We start from the raw sequence: 15,255 nt of genomic DNA, 5'->3' as shown, positions 1-15,255 counted from the left end.
ATTGGGGGGGGGCGAGGAGGGGAGTTGGAGAGATTCTGCAGGCGGACGGGGCCCTTTTTTCCTTCCTGAACCCCGAATTTAAAATCGCCTGCGCTGCACCGCGGCCTGTGGTTCTCTGCTGCAGCCAGGGTGCTTGTTCGTTCTCTTGTCTAGGTTTCTCTTACTTTTTACTGGTTTACTCGAGCTGGGGAGGGGGATACGGACGGAGTAGGGACAAGGGATGGAGTGCGTGCTTTTTTCTGCTTCTCTCTTCGCGTATGCGTGTCTTTTGGATGGAGGGTTTGGCCGATGGGCGTGGCCCCCAATCTTGCTTGGCCGTTGGCGAGCTCAAGCAAGGGGAGTGAGTGAGTGGTGGGCACGAATCGCATTGCGGATCGCGGGAGAGATGAAGAACTTGCTCGTGTTAGAACCCCGGGGTTGCGGGATGAGGGGACACGGAGACGGAGTGCACTCCGCAGAACCAGCTCATCTGGGGCGGGAGTTAGGTGGCACTTGGTGCGGATAGAGCTCTAAGCTCGGTCTCGCTGAAGAATCAATCAATCCCCCAGGGTGGGAAGACGCGGGATGGCGCGGGCTGGGCGGACGGATGGGTTCAGATCTGTCTGATTTCTGTTTGCCACTGGCGAGATGCTTAGACTGGTTCTATCGCGGTCTCGGCCTTAGTGGTGACGGCCTTCAGCGAGCGGGTGATGGGCGGTTGAGGGGATCTTCCCTTTCGCTCTGCCGGCCGGGCAGGACAGGGATCGGGAATCTGCGCCATCTTGATCTGAGGTGTGGCATGCGAGATGGAGCTCGTGATTGGGAGGATGCGAGTGGGCAAGGTTTAGGGTACATGAGACAGTCTGAACCACGTCTTGAGCCCATCTCTCGCTGAAATTCTTCCAAGATTCTATTTGACGTGGTTGGTGTACTTTGCTGTGTGTACTTCGTGGCTCCCGGGATTTGTCAAGGGCACGTTGAAGGAAGGATGGGAGGGTTACAGTGGCATACAATGCTGCGACATAGGAAATCTCTGATTTGTCGGTGACTATCGATCGGGATCGTACATGGGGTGTCCTCGCGGCATGCTGGAAATGTAACATCATCGCCCGAACACCGCCCCTGCTGCCCCCGTCTTGGGGGTTGAAAATCTATCTTACAAGTTTTTTTTGGAAGTATCGTGATGGACGATGAGCAGGTTTGGCACGTCAGTGCGGTGGCTTTGACGCCCTGCCGTCCCCGACTCATCGAATCTCATCTCATCTTTCTCTCTTTCTATCTTGCTCCCAACCCAGCGTGATCGATCATCGTCGGATCTCTGTCCGATCTCAGGGACATGCCCTGGACGACGGCGGTGTCTCCATCTACCAAGCCCGCAATCTCAAATTCCCGGGGCCGGGGGAAGAAGAGGAAGCTCAGCCTCAATGGATCCCACAAGCATGTGCCCATCCCCCGAATCTGGCTGTGAAGAAAAGCTTCAAACGTACATGCCGCGGTCCTCGCCCTCGACGAGCTTGACCACGACGCCGTTCTTGCCGTCGCGCTTGATCTCGTACTTGCCGCCGAGGACAAGGTCCTTGGCGACGAGCTCGCGCGTGCGGCCGAGGGACTCGATGTCGCCGATGCGGACGATGGTCTTCTCGAGGTGGTCGCGGAAGCCCTCCTCGGCGCAGATCTCCTTGAAGGCGCGGTGCATCGGGACGGAGGAGGCGCGGACCTGGGCGTCGGCGGCGATGGAGAAGAGATTGAGGCGGTCCATGTTGCGGATGAAGTCGGCGCGCGTCATGATCTGCTGCGCCTTGTGCATGGGGAACGACGGCATGATGTGGCCGCGCTCCGGGTCGTAGAGGCTGTCCATCTCTTCCTCTTCGTCGACGAGGGCTTGGGCCAGGACCATGGCGCCGGACTGTGGGCGTTTGTTAGTTTGTGCGCAAAAGGAAGGGAGAGACAGACAAGACTTACAGCCCACTTTTGCTGGTCCATGACATCGTCGTCCATCTCGGCGCCGAGGATCCAGCACTGGTTCAGGAACCACGTCTTCTCGACCGCGCAGATGGACTTGCACGTAGCAATCATGTCCTTGCTCTTGGCAACGCGGTTGAGGAAGGACAGGCGGCCGCCGACGAGGTCGTATACCTCCTCAAGCTTCTTCTGCTCGAGCTGCTCGCCAAAGTACTTGACGCGGTACTTCCACAGGGCGTTGATGGCCTGCTGCTTGGGCAGGTCGCGCACCGACATGACCTCCATGCGGGTGGCCAGCTGCTTGAGGCGCTCGTAGACCCAGTAGTCGTCGGTGTTGAAGACCATCGTGACGAGGTTGGAGGCGGCCCACTGCTCGGCGCGCTGCTGGAGCAGCTCGATGAGGTCCTTGCCGTCCTCGTCGTCGCGGATGAGGTGCATCTGGTTGATGATGACGACGAGGGGCTTCTTGCGGGTGGCGCGGTTCTTGAGGGCGACCTTTTCGAGCTTGTTGAGGGCGCGCTCGATGTCGAGGAGGGCGGTGGTGTCGCGGGGCCCGCGCTCGGAGAAGTAGCCGCCGATGTAGTCCTCGTGGAACTCGAAGTCGAGGGCCTTGCCGAGGCGGATGCGGACGATCTCGAGGTCGGCGTGGGCCTCGAACATGGCGACGCCGTCGCCGTCGATCTTGCGCATGGCCTCGATGAGCATGCTGCTCTTGCCGGTGCCCTTCTCGCCGAGGATGAGGAAGTAGTGACCGACCTCGGAGCCGTCGACGATCTTGTCGATGCGGGCCTGCTCGGGGCGCTGGACCCAGCGGTCGTCGGCCTCGGCGGCGGACTGGGGCACCTCCTTGCCGATGGCGGCGAGCTCGAGGACGGGGTCGCCCGGGGTGAAGGCGCGCGTCATCTTTTTGAGGACGATGCGCTTGTAGGTCTTGTGGTAGGCGTAGCCCGCGATGGCGAAGCCGGCGGCTAGGACGAGGATGGAGGCGAAGGATGTCGCGGCCGACTCGAGCATCTTCTTGGGGAGGGAGTCGCCGCCGCCGCCATGCTGGGATGTGTCCTTGGGGGGTTCTTGAGAGGTACGGTTTGTATCTGGGGATGTTAGTTATGGTCCTGCCTGGTGAAGTGAGGATGATGTGAGAGCACGAAGTCTTCGCTTGAAGGATTCAGCCAGATAATGACTTGTCTACGGCACCCATCTCATGACCTTCAAACTTTTCATGGATGAGGATGTAAGGCATGAGCTCGTCGAGATGTCCGGCTGCGATGTTCATCTCGCGATAGCCTCACCATATTGAGCATGGGTGAGAGCATCGCAGCCTGATCTGATGTGTACGGCATGCGCATGCAAAGACGGCCAGATCTGTCAGCCATCTTGGCTTGCAGCTTAAAACGCCAACCGAGAGTGAGATCCCTGCCTCTGCATTCCCAAAGGAGAGAACAGTGTCAGATGGCCGATGCCCAGCCAGCCTCGCGCATCGACGACCCGGGACTCCTCATCATCGCACCATCAATCACATGCACGGCACCAGATCGAGCAGAATTGATCAAATGGCGGCCACCAATCAGACGTAGACAGGACGAGAGAATGGGAACATACGCGCACCAACGTACCGGACCTTCGTGAGGAATATGTGGAGAAGCAGCTCCGCGCCGGTGCCGTGTTTGCCGTTGCCGTCGCTGCCGATGCTTGGAAGTAATGCGGGTGAGAGTGTGCTGCGCGTGCGTGTGCTGACGCCGACAGCCCCCAAGCACCACGCGTCCCGGTCCACCGGGCCCGAGAGGGTCGCAGCAGCAGCAGCCGACCACCCTTGCTCACCGAGGCCATGGTTGGGATCTGACGGGCATGCAGGGCCAGCTGCGGGCTCGTAATCTGGTGGTGATGTGTGTTTTTTGGAGGTGAGGATTAGAGTTGGCGATGGAGGGGGGAGGGCGGCGCCAAGTTTGGGTGACGGGGAAATAAATGAACGAGCAGAGAAGGGAAGGAAGGGACGGAGAGGGCGGAACAGACCAGCCAAGGTGCGAGATTTTGATTGTTATGGATCAAACTGACAGCAGACGCAAGCACTGACTGAGGTGACTGACTGGCGTAGCGTAGCGCAACGCAACGCAACACTGCACGAGCACACGCCCACACGCAGAAAACAAAACAATGGGAAAAAAGGGAAACGTCACCCAAATCGCATTCAAGCCACAGACAGTGACACGGCGGGAGGGGAGGGAGCCCTCTGTCGTTCCTCCCAATTTGAGACTAGAGATGGCTTCTCTGTCCTGATTCCTTGGCACGACCCATGCTCTGCTGAAATGTGCTGAAATCCGCTGCAAGAACCGGTTGTCTGCTGTGGCGCACCGACCGATGCCAAGACTTTGGGCCAATTGAAAGGCGGTCAGCGGGAAAGGGAGGTGGCTGATGCCCTGATTGGAACGGTGCACTGCAGTGGCCTGTGGGTGCCCTGCTCCACTCTTTTGGCAGTCACTGTTCCGGATTCAGGCTGCTGTGGGGCACTCAACGCTGGACACCCTCCCTGAGGTCACTGTGGCTCGGAACAACTCCGCGGGCTGAGTGACGATGTTGATGATGGCTTCAGAGACGTCCGAAACCTTCAAGTAGCTAGACAGTTCATGAATTGATGTTAAAAATGAAATTTACATAGTAGATTCTATCGTTCATATAATTTTTGTCAATGATTCTCACCTTGACTTGTTGAACTTACGCGGCATGCGATAAGCTGCTTCTTAAATAAGATGACGATATAAAAGCAGCAAAAAAATTCTCATAGGTCATGTTGTCTCCTTATGAAGTCGTCTTTAAGTCGAAAACCAGAGTTAGTGACGCCGGAATCATTCTCGACCATTTTCTGCCTTCAATAGTGGTCACAAACCTCATAATTCTCAAACTTACTCTTGAATGCTCTGCTTGTCGTGGAACTACGCAGTCACGAGGCTCCCTCCTGCCTCAAAGATCTTCAACACCCCCAGAGAATTAGAGGCCGTGGTTCGACAGGTCCAAACAGCCTTGAGTTTCCTCACATCACACCGGCAATCAAAAAGACTTGTTCCATCTGCAGAATAGCACTCCTCGGAACGACCCAAAGGGGGCAAGAGCGACAGCATACCTTAGGTATAACCCAGAACTCAATACAAGCAGTTCCCGTGTGAATATCGGCGCGACAACTCTCCAATCAAAAGTTACAGCCCCAACCAATGCAAAGCGTGCTTCATTTGTCTTGCTTATCACTCGATAGCGACGAACCCAAAGGTCAAGACCAAGAGGGAGGCCGGGACCCAGGGCTCGGGGCTTGGCCAAGGGCACACTCGGCTCGCTGTTCTGGAAGCTCATGGAATTCGACTCTTGAAAGAAGACCGAATTTGGCCTGTCTTTGAGTCTCTGCCTTACTGGGTAGGTACCCACCAGGTAGGTACCGTAGGTAGGTAGGTAAGGTAGGTAACCTCAATCGAGTCACGTGCCTTTGTTGTCAACCCTCGACAACAACTGATGGGAGCACCAATCAGAGGCTGGCAGCACAGCAGCATCAAGTTGTGAGAGAAGGAAGACGCGTCTCTTGGAACAGAATGGGATGCATCCAGGTCGGCAACGGCTCCCAGTCTGTGATGACATGCGCTGCTACTGGTTAAGGTAGTTGAATATCAAATGCACCATGAAACTTGAAGTTATATCTCATAGCTCCATATCCTCGAAAATGCCTATGATTCCGAGATGGATTGATTTCATTTTCATCTCAATCCATGTTGAACCAGCTCTTCGAGAGCGTTGTAGGGGTGGTTACTCGAACGTCATGCAGCAGCAACATCAACACCACCACCCACCCGCATCGAGAACATCACCAACTCCGGGTCCGTGCACCCACCCAGCTCGAGTTCCTTCCCAACTTCTCAACCCAGGCGCCCTTCTTCTCTCAGTCGTTGTTTTACATTTCGTGGCCGAGTGAAAATTCTTTCCTGGCGCGTTGAAAACACCAACTCTTTTCTTCCAAGCTCCCGACTTTGCTCCTTCTCAGCTTCACTTCCTCAACCACCTGGCCACCCTTTCGCCCCGTTCAACTCGCGTTAAAACCACAAGCTCTTCTCATTGAAAACAACAACAAGAAGACCACTTAGGTATTTTCATCTCATCTCATCGATTTCTCTCCAAAGACTAACGATCCGAAAGCGCGTTAAAACTCGGCGAATCTCATCCCCTCCCTCATCCCCCCTCACATCCCATCGCGCGTTCTATCCCAATTGGATCACGACTTCATCCCACTCCAAATCCCTTGATGATACAGCACTCTCTGGCTCTGACTTGGAGATCATGGAACCTCCTCGAGTGGCTTCTACTTCAAAGATGGATTCCGATTCCCCGATTGCTTCTCCAGGTGGTGGTCCGTCTTCTGAGTATCCAGGACCCGTTCCACAACAACACCCTTCCCATCTTCCTGGCGTTGGGTCCCGACCCACGGTCAGCACCGATGTGTCCGATCTCACCCCTCGACCTTCTCCTCGCTCGGGAATTCTGCGAAGAAACTGTCCTCGACCTCCGCCCATAAGCATCCCTTCGGTAGAGGATGACATCGAAGACGACGAAAAGACCGAGGTCCCTCCCACCTCCCCCGAGTCTCCTGGACTTCCCACCCCTCTTCTTGCCGGATATCCTGGCCGCGAGATCTCTGGTGCCAAGTCTGATGGCCGAGAGTGGGCTTACGACTGGGACTCTCCTCCTGTCTTGCTCTATCCTGACGACCTCTCCAAGACCGAGTTCCATGAGCACCCCCTGGCGCGACACATCGAGCTCGAGAAGGGCTGGGAGCAGGGTCGACTTGCCTTGTACGGCCTCATCTTGCCAGCCAAGATCGACAACGGCACTCCCACCTACACTTGGGAGTCCGACGATGAGGAGGAGGAAGATCGTACCAAGGCCGTCATCCTGGCCAAGACACCACGCAGAGCATCTCGACCCCCTCCCCTTCGCACGCCCGCTCCGGCACCCGCCATGAATACCGAGCGCCAGCGCACCCCATCCAAGGTTCTTCAAAAGGTCAAGACCTTTGCCAACTTCGTCGCGAATGCGGACATGGAGAAGGAGGTCCCTGAGCTGCCAACCCTCAAAGAACTTCTCGACCAGTTCGGCATGCCTCCCGGGACCCCAGCCGAGTCGGCGCCCAGGACCTTTCTGCGTCCCACCAAGTCGAGCAACTCGCTCCGTCCCAAGACGCCGACGAAGCTTCCAAGCGCGACCAAGCTGCGCAACAAGAGAAGCGCCACGGGCATCACCAAGATCCAAATTTCCGACCCTGTTGCCCCGGAGGAGATGAAGCGCGTCGGTCAAGAGTTCAGCGAGGCTTCAACCCGCAGCCACCGCCCGAGAACCAAGACTGCATCTGAGAGTGATCGAATCTCGAATTACGCTGCATCCCTCCGCAGCCCCTCCAACTTGATCTCACCCTCCATCTCGTCCAACATGCCACTGTACCTTCTTCAGCCCGCGCACCCCACCGTCTTCAACGGCACCAACGAGCCTCCCCCCAAGTTCCGTCTCGCTCGTCCACGGCTGGCGCCCATGGAGTACGCCCGGCAGTATCTGCTCGCCAAGGCCAAGGCAGAGGAGCAGGGAGAAGAGTGCACAGTCCAGAAGCCGGACACGACGTGGTGTTGGTCGGAGCACTACAAAGAATTCCTCATTATTCCCTCCATTCCCAAGGGTGTCACCAGAAACTTCCTTCCAGATGTGGAGGAAACCGACCCTGAATGGATCAAGAAGAAGAAACCGGTTGCAGCCACCAAGGACATGGATGAGGAGGCTGCAAAGCGACGTTCGTTCCAACCACTTCCTTTGAACTTGGCCCCTTCCTCGCCCCTCCTGCCAGCTCACCTTCGCACAAGCTCACTTGCTTCCACTACCAGCTCGGACCCCAAGCGCGATTCGCCCCTTGATGCATTCACCCTCGACCTCCCCAGAGCTGCTTCTTCCGACCATTGCCTTTTGCAATCAACCAAGGCTCTCATCACTAACCCGACCGCTCCGATTCCTCGCGCGAATACTGATGTCTTTGTCGCTGTGCACACAACCAGCGAGCGTGAGTACAGAAGTTCTTTCACCAGCTCTTTCCCACCCCAGTTCCTTTCATCCACTTCCCTGGGTAGAGACAGACCCTCCAGACAATACCAGCATCCACCTCTGCTGGCATCTGAACGGGACTCAAGTGCTGCACCTCCCACCCATGCCTTCACAGCTACACTTGCTAATCATCAACCTGTTCATCCTCCTGTTCATGAACAACAACTCACCCCCAGATCGGCCACCTTGAACAATGTTCCCCCTGACTTCCCATTCGCTCGGCCGCCCTCGGTCGCCGCCTTGCGGAGAGCAGTTAGCCCGGCGGTCTTCACACCTTTCTCGACTCAAGATGTGCCTGCTACCTCTCCTGACCAGGACTCTTTCGACGAAGATGACGCGCGCAGCGAAGTCACCGCGGTGTACCGCCCAGGATCTGCACTCTCCTCTTGTACTGTCATTGGCCCCAGCTCACCTGTTCCTAGTACTGCTGACCGCAATAAGAATGATATCTCACCCAACAGTATCAATTACGATGAGTCCAACTTACCTCCTGCGCCGGTCTCCCCTTTGAGTAGTTCCCCAGCTACTCCGCAGACGAGAACATTTGCACCACTGCAAGACACTCGGACTCGTGATACATGGGATGACGCTCTGACCCGGCGGTCCAGTGACGAGACAGTCCAGCAAAGTATCGCCGACGAGGGAGTTGACTGTATCGACTTTGCAGACACTTCATCAGTTTACTCACAAGACAGTGTGCTCACAGCGATTCACCGCCCTGCTGCTGGTCGTCGCCCTACTCCCCTGGACTTCATGCCCCAGTCTGAGAGTGCTGTTGAGCAGGAAGAGGACTTGACCCCGCAACAGCTGCCCGAACCTTCATCTGCCGAGGCTCAAGCGCAGCCCGGAACCTTGGAGAACTCAACCACCATCCTTCGCCCAGTGTCTTATGTACCCAACACCGAAGTGGCCCAGACTTACACTGCCAGTGAGGCATCGCAGGAATACCAGAACGATCGTCGCTCCCGGGCTTCTACGCTTACCGTCGACAGCAGCTACACTCATCGCATGCCCAGCCAGGATGGCCGCGCCTCCAGAACCTACGAGTCTCGCATGGAAGCCGACCTCCGTCGCATGCGGGCCGAAGAGAGGCAGAAGATGGGTCGCGCCTCGTTTACCAACACAGATGACCGTCAGTACGAGGATATCCAGAGAGTCAAGCCTCGTGGTACGCGGGCCTCACATGCTGGCAACTCGCAAGACGCCGCATCGATTGCTTCAGTAGCATCTTCATCCACGTCTCAACGCGATCGCTACTCCACATTCTCTGATGCCGTATCTGCTTCAACCTCGGAGTCGCGCCGCTCTCAGGCACTCTCCTTCACCTCGGTCGCTTCCTCAGACCGTTCGATAGCCAGCAAGCCCCGCCGCTCCCGCATCGACACGCCTCAAGATGCAGCAGCTCCTTTCCGCGACCCTCGCCTGCCGGCCCTCGACCCGGTCATTGAGTCCCCTTCCCAGTCTCCTGGCCTCAGGATCTCTGCAACTTCCCCCGCCATCAACTCCACCGGTCGCCCGCGCAAGTCTTCTCTTCCCAGCAGGCGCGACTCTGCCCAGCAAGGCACCGACTCTGAGCTTCCATCTCTCAAGGTTCGCAGACGCAGGCCCGTGGCCGACTTGGATCCCCTTCCCGCCTCCCAGGCTTACCCGCAACCTCTGCGCTTCAGCTCCCTCAAGAGTCCCCCTCCCGGCGCCGTCCCAGGCCAACCCAGCACCAACATCACTCGCTCTTCTTCGCGACTCATCACCGACATTGGCAAAGAGCTCGACCGCGAGATGAAGGACATGCTCTCGCCGCGCACCGCTGATCTTGTCGCCCAAGAAGCCAAAGAAGAATCCCTGGAGGAGAGCAACGTTGAGACGCCCACCCGTCGCCCGCCTCGTCAAGTGCGCTCGATGAGATCGCTCCAGCGTTTCGACGCGCCCAGCATGCCGGCACCCAGCAAGCCGCTGCCGTCGATCCCGCAGCCCAAGACGCGCTCAGAGGCTCCTAGTCGCCCGCAGACTTCCGGCCCTGCCTTTGTCGACGTTGACTTTGGCCCCGGCCCTGTTGTTTCGCGGGCTCACCCTCCTCTTCCTCCCATCCCGCCTCCCCGCGTCGCTTCTGTTCCCCGTCCGCCTATTCCTACGGTTACTCCCCTCGTCTCCCCGACGATCCCTCCTTCCCCGTCCACCGGCTCCGTGTCCGTCACCCACAACGACTTCTCGGTCAGGAAGGACCGTACGATCCGACCTGCTGCCTCGGTCGCGGCTTTCGGTTACCGTTCTAGTGAGTACCCCGCGAATAACCTGCAAGCAAGGATGACGATTACTGACAGCGATACAGCCCCGACGGTGGACCCCATGCCAGCCCGTCAAGTTCGCCGCTTGGAGTCGACGGCCAACCTGCAGCCGCCTCCCGTGCCCCCAGCCCCGCCTGTCCCCACGTCGGCGCGCACCCGCATCCTGGGCAAGATGGCGTCCATGGCCGAGCTCAAGCACCGGCGGGAGGTGGCCAGCTCCGCAAGCGGCGGCAGCAGCGAGGAGGCCGTCGGCATGCGGACCTTCCTTGGGGAGGACGTTGTTCCGGCTGCTGCGCCCTCCAAGACGGAGAACAGCAAGAAGAAGTTCTTTGGTGGCTTGTTCCGCAGGAAGAAGGATGGAGAGAAGTGAAAGCGTAACCAGGAATCAGGAAAGGAACCGACCAACGGGAAAGAACTGTATCATGGCAGGGAGGTTTGGCGTTTTCGGTGTTGGACTAGGATGGACTTGTTGGTTTTTAGATAACGATGTCACGATAGGAAAACAACGTGTGGATATATGACATGCTGCGTCTTGAGGTTCTTGTGATGTTCCTGCGTGTTTGGTTCGAGAACGGAGGATTTACTGACCAGCACATGCTTATTTACTTACGCTCATGTGGCGATCCATACTAACCGCCGACAACAGGCAAGCTCTTGCCCATCAGAATTGGGATGAGGAAGGGCCAGATGGTCCTCTGCTAACTTACCTAAGCCAACATCGGTGGCTTTGTTCATCATTTCAAGAAAGCGCTGGTCTAACCTCGCTCATTCCCCTCGAGGAAGGTGAAGATGGAAAAAATGACATAATCGAGGTCGCTTATCTTAGTGCAACGCGGGTTGGAAGTCGCATCTGAGCTTCCTTCCACATTCCACGGCACTGGAAGGTGGCCCAAGCTTCCCACCTGCCTGGTCAGCCAGCCATCCAATCCCAGCCCTCCATTCCAGAAAGAGGCCCCGCCGGTGGACCCGCGTTCCCGTCGCGTTGTATCCACCTGGGAAACTGCACCAGGCAAATCACGGTAGTGCCTTCTCTCAGCGACCCGTCCATGGATGGCCTCCCTGAGAAAAAAAGTTTCCCCGCCGGTCACACATCGTGTGCATTTTCACATCACACTGCTCGACCTTGACGTCTACGTCGACACCAATTCGCCCCCCGAGGAGCTCCCCGAGCGAGCTGCCTTGCGATCGACCACCTCTAGCTCGGAAAATTTCTCTTTTGGCCGACGCCCTGGGCAGCTGTTCGCCCCACGCACGCAATGTTCAGCTCCATCTCCCGAATCCTCGGCCGCACTCCGCAAAAGAACTCGTCCCCCGGCCCGACGAGACCCTCTCCCGACGACCACGATCGACAGCCCTTCCCCTCTACCGCTCCTCCTGGCATCGACCTTCAGTTCTCAGAGATGTCTCAGGATTGGGGTCGCACAGATGACGCCGACAAGGACGACGAGTACGACGGCCCCGATGGCATCATCGATGAGTACCCCGGCGACGCCGCCACCGATGCTGCTACCGATGACTACGTCGACCCCTTTGCAGACATGGCCGCGTTCTCAACCCAGGTGAACGACGAAGACGATGCCGCCCCAGCCTACGAGTCCGAGCCAGCCGAACCCGAGCCCAAGGCAAAGAAGGCGAAGAAGGCAAAGAAGAGCAAGAAGACCGAAGACAAGGAAACGCGCAAGTCGAAGCGCAAGTCCAAGAAGACCGACCCCTCAAGCTCTGCCGATAAATCTCTGCCCAGTCCGACTACGAGCGGGCGGGAGGATGCAAGCGACGACGAAGCTCAGTCTAGCGAACGACTCGAGCTCAAGGTCGAGCCGGGCACCTCGTCCATCCCCGTCCCGGAGAAGAAGAAGCGCAAGCGCAAGTCTTCATCCAAGGCAGCGGACGCTGAACCCGCCGAGGCCGAGAGTGCCAAACCCAGAAAGAAGAGAAAGACCCGCAAGCCCTTGGAGGATATCGAGGACGACGAAATGGAGACGCAGCCTGAGGAAATGATCCCCGACTCACCCTCCACTTCTCACGAGGTGGTTACCAAATCGGAGCCCCATTCTGTCGATGTCGACCAAGACCTTACTCTTGACTACACCCTCCAGGACGAGCCTCAACAATCCCAGCTTGTGAGCGTTTCAAGACAGCTATTCCAGCCTGCGAAGGGAACTTCTACCGCAGCCGTGTCCATGAGCGACGACGATCGCGAAGTATCGCTGTCCTCGCCCAGTGTCATTGCCCAGAGGCGCAGAAGCATGTCTCGCGGCTCTCAGATTTCCACGTTTAGGCAGGGACTCTCTAGAGAGTCAACCGGTCTGCCCGACAGAATCTCAGAGGCTGCGGAGTCGGCAGACGAGAATGAAGCTGAAGATGAGCCATCCGAAGAACATGGAAGCGCAGCGGCTGTTTCGGACAACTCGGAAGATGAGTCGGCCTCTGACGCTGCCGGCGATGTCAGCATGGCAGATGCCTCCGCGGTTGCCTCTGGAGCTCTTGTCGACGGGGAGTCTCAAGACGATTTCGCTGACCAGCTGCCTCCCTCCTCTCAGCCGCCCAGGGAAGACACGCCGAGTGCCGATGAAGACGCCATGGACGTTGACGAGGAAGTCGCTGATGCCCAGGAGGAATCTGAAGAGCAATCGGAACCGGAGGTTGAGCAGCCTCATCTGCCAACGCCAAAGAGAGCAACTGCCCGCAAAGGTGCAACAACTACCACGACAGCCACTCCCGGAACCGCCCGCGGACGTAAGGCCAACCTTCTCATCAACATGTCAGACGCGAGCCACCAACCTAGCTCGGCACAAAAGTCAGCTCGATCCACTTCATCCAAGCGGCAACGCTCCAAGCCCACCTTCTTCGCCCAGGACGACGAAAACGAAGAAGAGGAAGCGGCTCAGGCGCCAACCTCGCCGGTGGCCTCTACGCAGAAACGAAGCAAGAAGGCCGCGTCCACCTCGGAGCCCAAGGCTTCGTCGGAGAAGAGGCCGAACTTGAAGGCGCGTTCCTTGAAAGCACAACCTTCAGCTGCTGCGACGCCCAAACCGAAGGCAATCCGGCGTCTGCAATCTAGGACTCCTTCATCCGCCCCGAATCTGGGCGGCTTGAGGGAGGGTCAGTTCAGCATGGAGGAGATCAACCGCCTCAACGCAAGGCTCAAGCTGTACCAAGAACGACAAGGGCTTTCTCGAGAGCAATTGCTCGGCGTGATTCACATGAAGCACTCCAAGTCTGCTGAAGATAAGGACAAGGGCCCTAAATACGATGGCGAACTTTTCAAAGAGTTTTGGGACTTCGTTAGCACCGCCTTTCCGGACAGAAAACGCCAAAGGGTCATCGACACCACTCGACAAGAGTACCGCACGAACATTCTGCGAGGCGGAGGCTGGACACCGCAAGAGGATGCCAAGATTCTCGAGCTGCACGAAAAATACAACGGATCATGGGCGAAGATTTCTAGTGAAATCGGTCGATTACCTACTGACATTCGTGCCCGCTACAAAAATTACCTTATTTGCGGTCATATTGGCAACGAGCGAAAAGCCTGGACAAAAGACGAGGAGCAGGAACTTGTTGAGGCTGTGCTCACCGTCGCCCGTCGGATGGAAAAGCCCTACCGCCGCGAAGTGACGAAACCCTTGGATTACGTCAATTGGCAAAGCGTCAGCGATGAAATGGGCCGAAAACGCACCCGTCTCCAGTGCAGCAGGAAGTGGAAGCAGATGAAGATTGAGCTGACCGAAGCCGATCTGCGCGGATCGATGGATGATGTGCCGTGGCCCCTGAAGAAGTGCCGACTGCAGATTCGAGAAATGGCACCGGAGGACAAGTACAGATTGGTCCAGTCGATCTCCAAACAAGCTCCGGGCCCCGACAGCGCGATCAAGTGGACGACACTAGTTGACGTCCAATTCAGGAGGAAGTGGCACAAGGATACTCTCAAGCTGCTGTGGTTCCGTCTGAAGCAGCAGGTCCCGCAGTGGAGGGAAAAGACAGTTAGAGACTGCGCCCGCTTCCTACTCGATGACGCTGCAGAGAACCATCCTGAGGGTTCCAAGTTCCTCACTGGCGGAGACGACAACTTGGATGCGGACAGAGAGCTTAAGGTCATCTCTGCCACCCGGAGGAAGGCCAACAAGGGCAAGGGCAAGCAGCCAGCGAGGGAACAGTCGGTCACCGGAAACGAGCTCAGCACTATGCTGATAACCGCGAGTGATGCCGAAGAGGATGAGGAGGACGATGAGGACGACGAGACTCGCGCCTCGAATGAGGCGACGATACTCACACAAGACGATACCCAGTTTTCAGAGTCGGCATCCACGTCGCCGCGACTTGGAATCGCCCCGTCGCTACTACCCCCAGGAACACAGCAGGCTAATTCGGCCGAGCCCAGCCCTGCGAAGAAGCGGGTCAGGCTCTCGCGGGGAAAGACGGCGCGGGGCGCCAGCGAGGTTAATGAGGAGGAGGACGACTCCCAAAACGGTACACCGACACAATCACAGTTTGGCGACCGCGCAATCCCTGACCGTCTCACGGAAAAGAAGATGGTGGCCAGGCAGCGCAAGACGTCAGGTAGAGCACAGTCGGTAGCCTCGATGCAGGTGGACTCTGTACAAAACAGCGATGTCGACGATGACATGCCCGAGATCCGGGTGCCCCCCTCGACGCAGCCGTCTAGATTCAAGGCCATCAACAGCAAGGCGGTGGCATCGTCATCGCAGGGCAACTTTGCCCGCAAGACTGGGTCAAATGTGCTTCCCGGAGAGCCAGTCGAGGTGACTGAAGAGGTCATGGCGGCGTTGGCTGAGGCGGAGAGCAGCGACTTCAGCGAGGAGGACGAGACTACGGAGGCTGCACCGGTATCTGCTCGGCGCAGAAAGTATAGGAAGCGTCCGCGCCGGGGCGAGGTGGCCGAGTCCCCAGCCTAGGA

The 15,255-nt window shown here is 57.6% G+C and overlaps 3 protein-coding genes across 3 annotated transcripts; 2 read left to right on the top strand and 1 right to left on the bottom strand.

Annotated features, from left to right (window-relative positions):
* Positions 1 to 1,456: 1,456 nt before the first annotated feature.
* CGCS363_v009053 (uncharacterized protein) lies at positions 1,457 to 3,214 on the bottom strand (the record flags this gene model as incomplete). Its single annotated transcript, XM_036640902.1, has 3 exons — positions 1,457 to 1,885; positions 1,942 to 3,032; positions 3,148 to 3,214. 3 exons carry the CDS (start codon positions 3,212 to 3,214, stop codon positions 1,457 to 1,459), a joined length of 1,587 nt encoding a protein of 528 aa, XP_036493778.1.
* Positions 3,215 to 6,285: 3,071 nt separating this feature from the next.
* On the top strand, positions 6,286 to 10,707 carry CGCS363_v009052 (uncharacterized protein; the record flags this gene model as incomplete). The annotated part of the gene is made up of 2 exons (XM_036640901.1): positions 6,286 to 10,324; positions 10,382 to 10,707. 2 exons carry the CDS (start codon positions 6,286 to 6,288, stop codon positions 10,705 to 10,707), a joined length of 4,365 nt encoding a protein of 1,454 aa, XP_036493037.1.
* Positions 10,708 to 11,593: 886 nt separating this feature from the next.
* REB1 (DNA-binding protein REB1) lies at positions 11,594 to 15,253 on the top strand (the record flags this gene model as incomplete). The annotated part of the gene is made up of 1 exon (XM_036640900.1): positions 11,594 to 15,253. One exon carries the CDS (start codon positions 11,594 to 11,596, stop codon positions 15,251 to 15,253), a length of 3,660 nt encoding a protein of 1,219 aa, XP_036493039.1.
* Positions 15,254 to 15,255: the final 2 nt, after the last annotated feature.

The sequence above is a fragment of the Colletotrichum siamense genome (assembly GCF_013390195.1).
Source record: "Colletotrichum siamense strain Cg363 chromosome Unknown KSG_Cg363_contig06, whole genome shotgun sequence".
NCBI classification, from domain to species: domain Eukaryota; kingdom Fungi; phylum Ascomycota; class Sordariomycetes; order Glomerellales; family Glomerellaceae; genus Colletotrichum; species Colletotrichum siamense.
The sequence above is the reverse complement of the archived record's forward strand: the minus strand, read 5'-3'. Positions and strand labels throughout refer to the sequence as shown.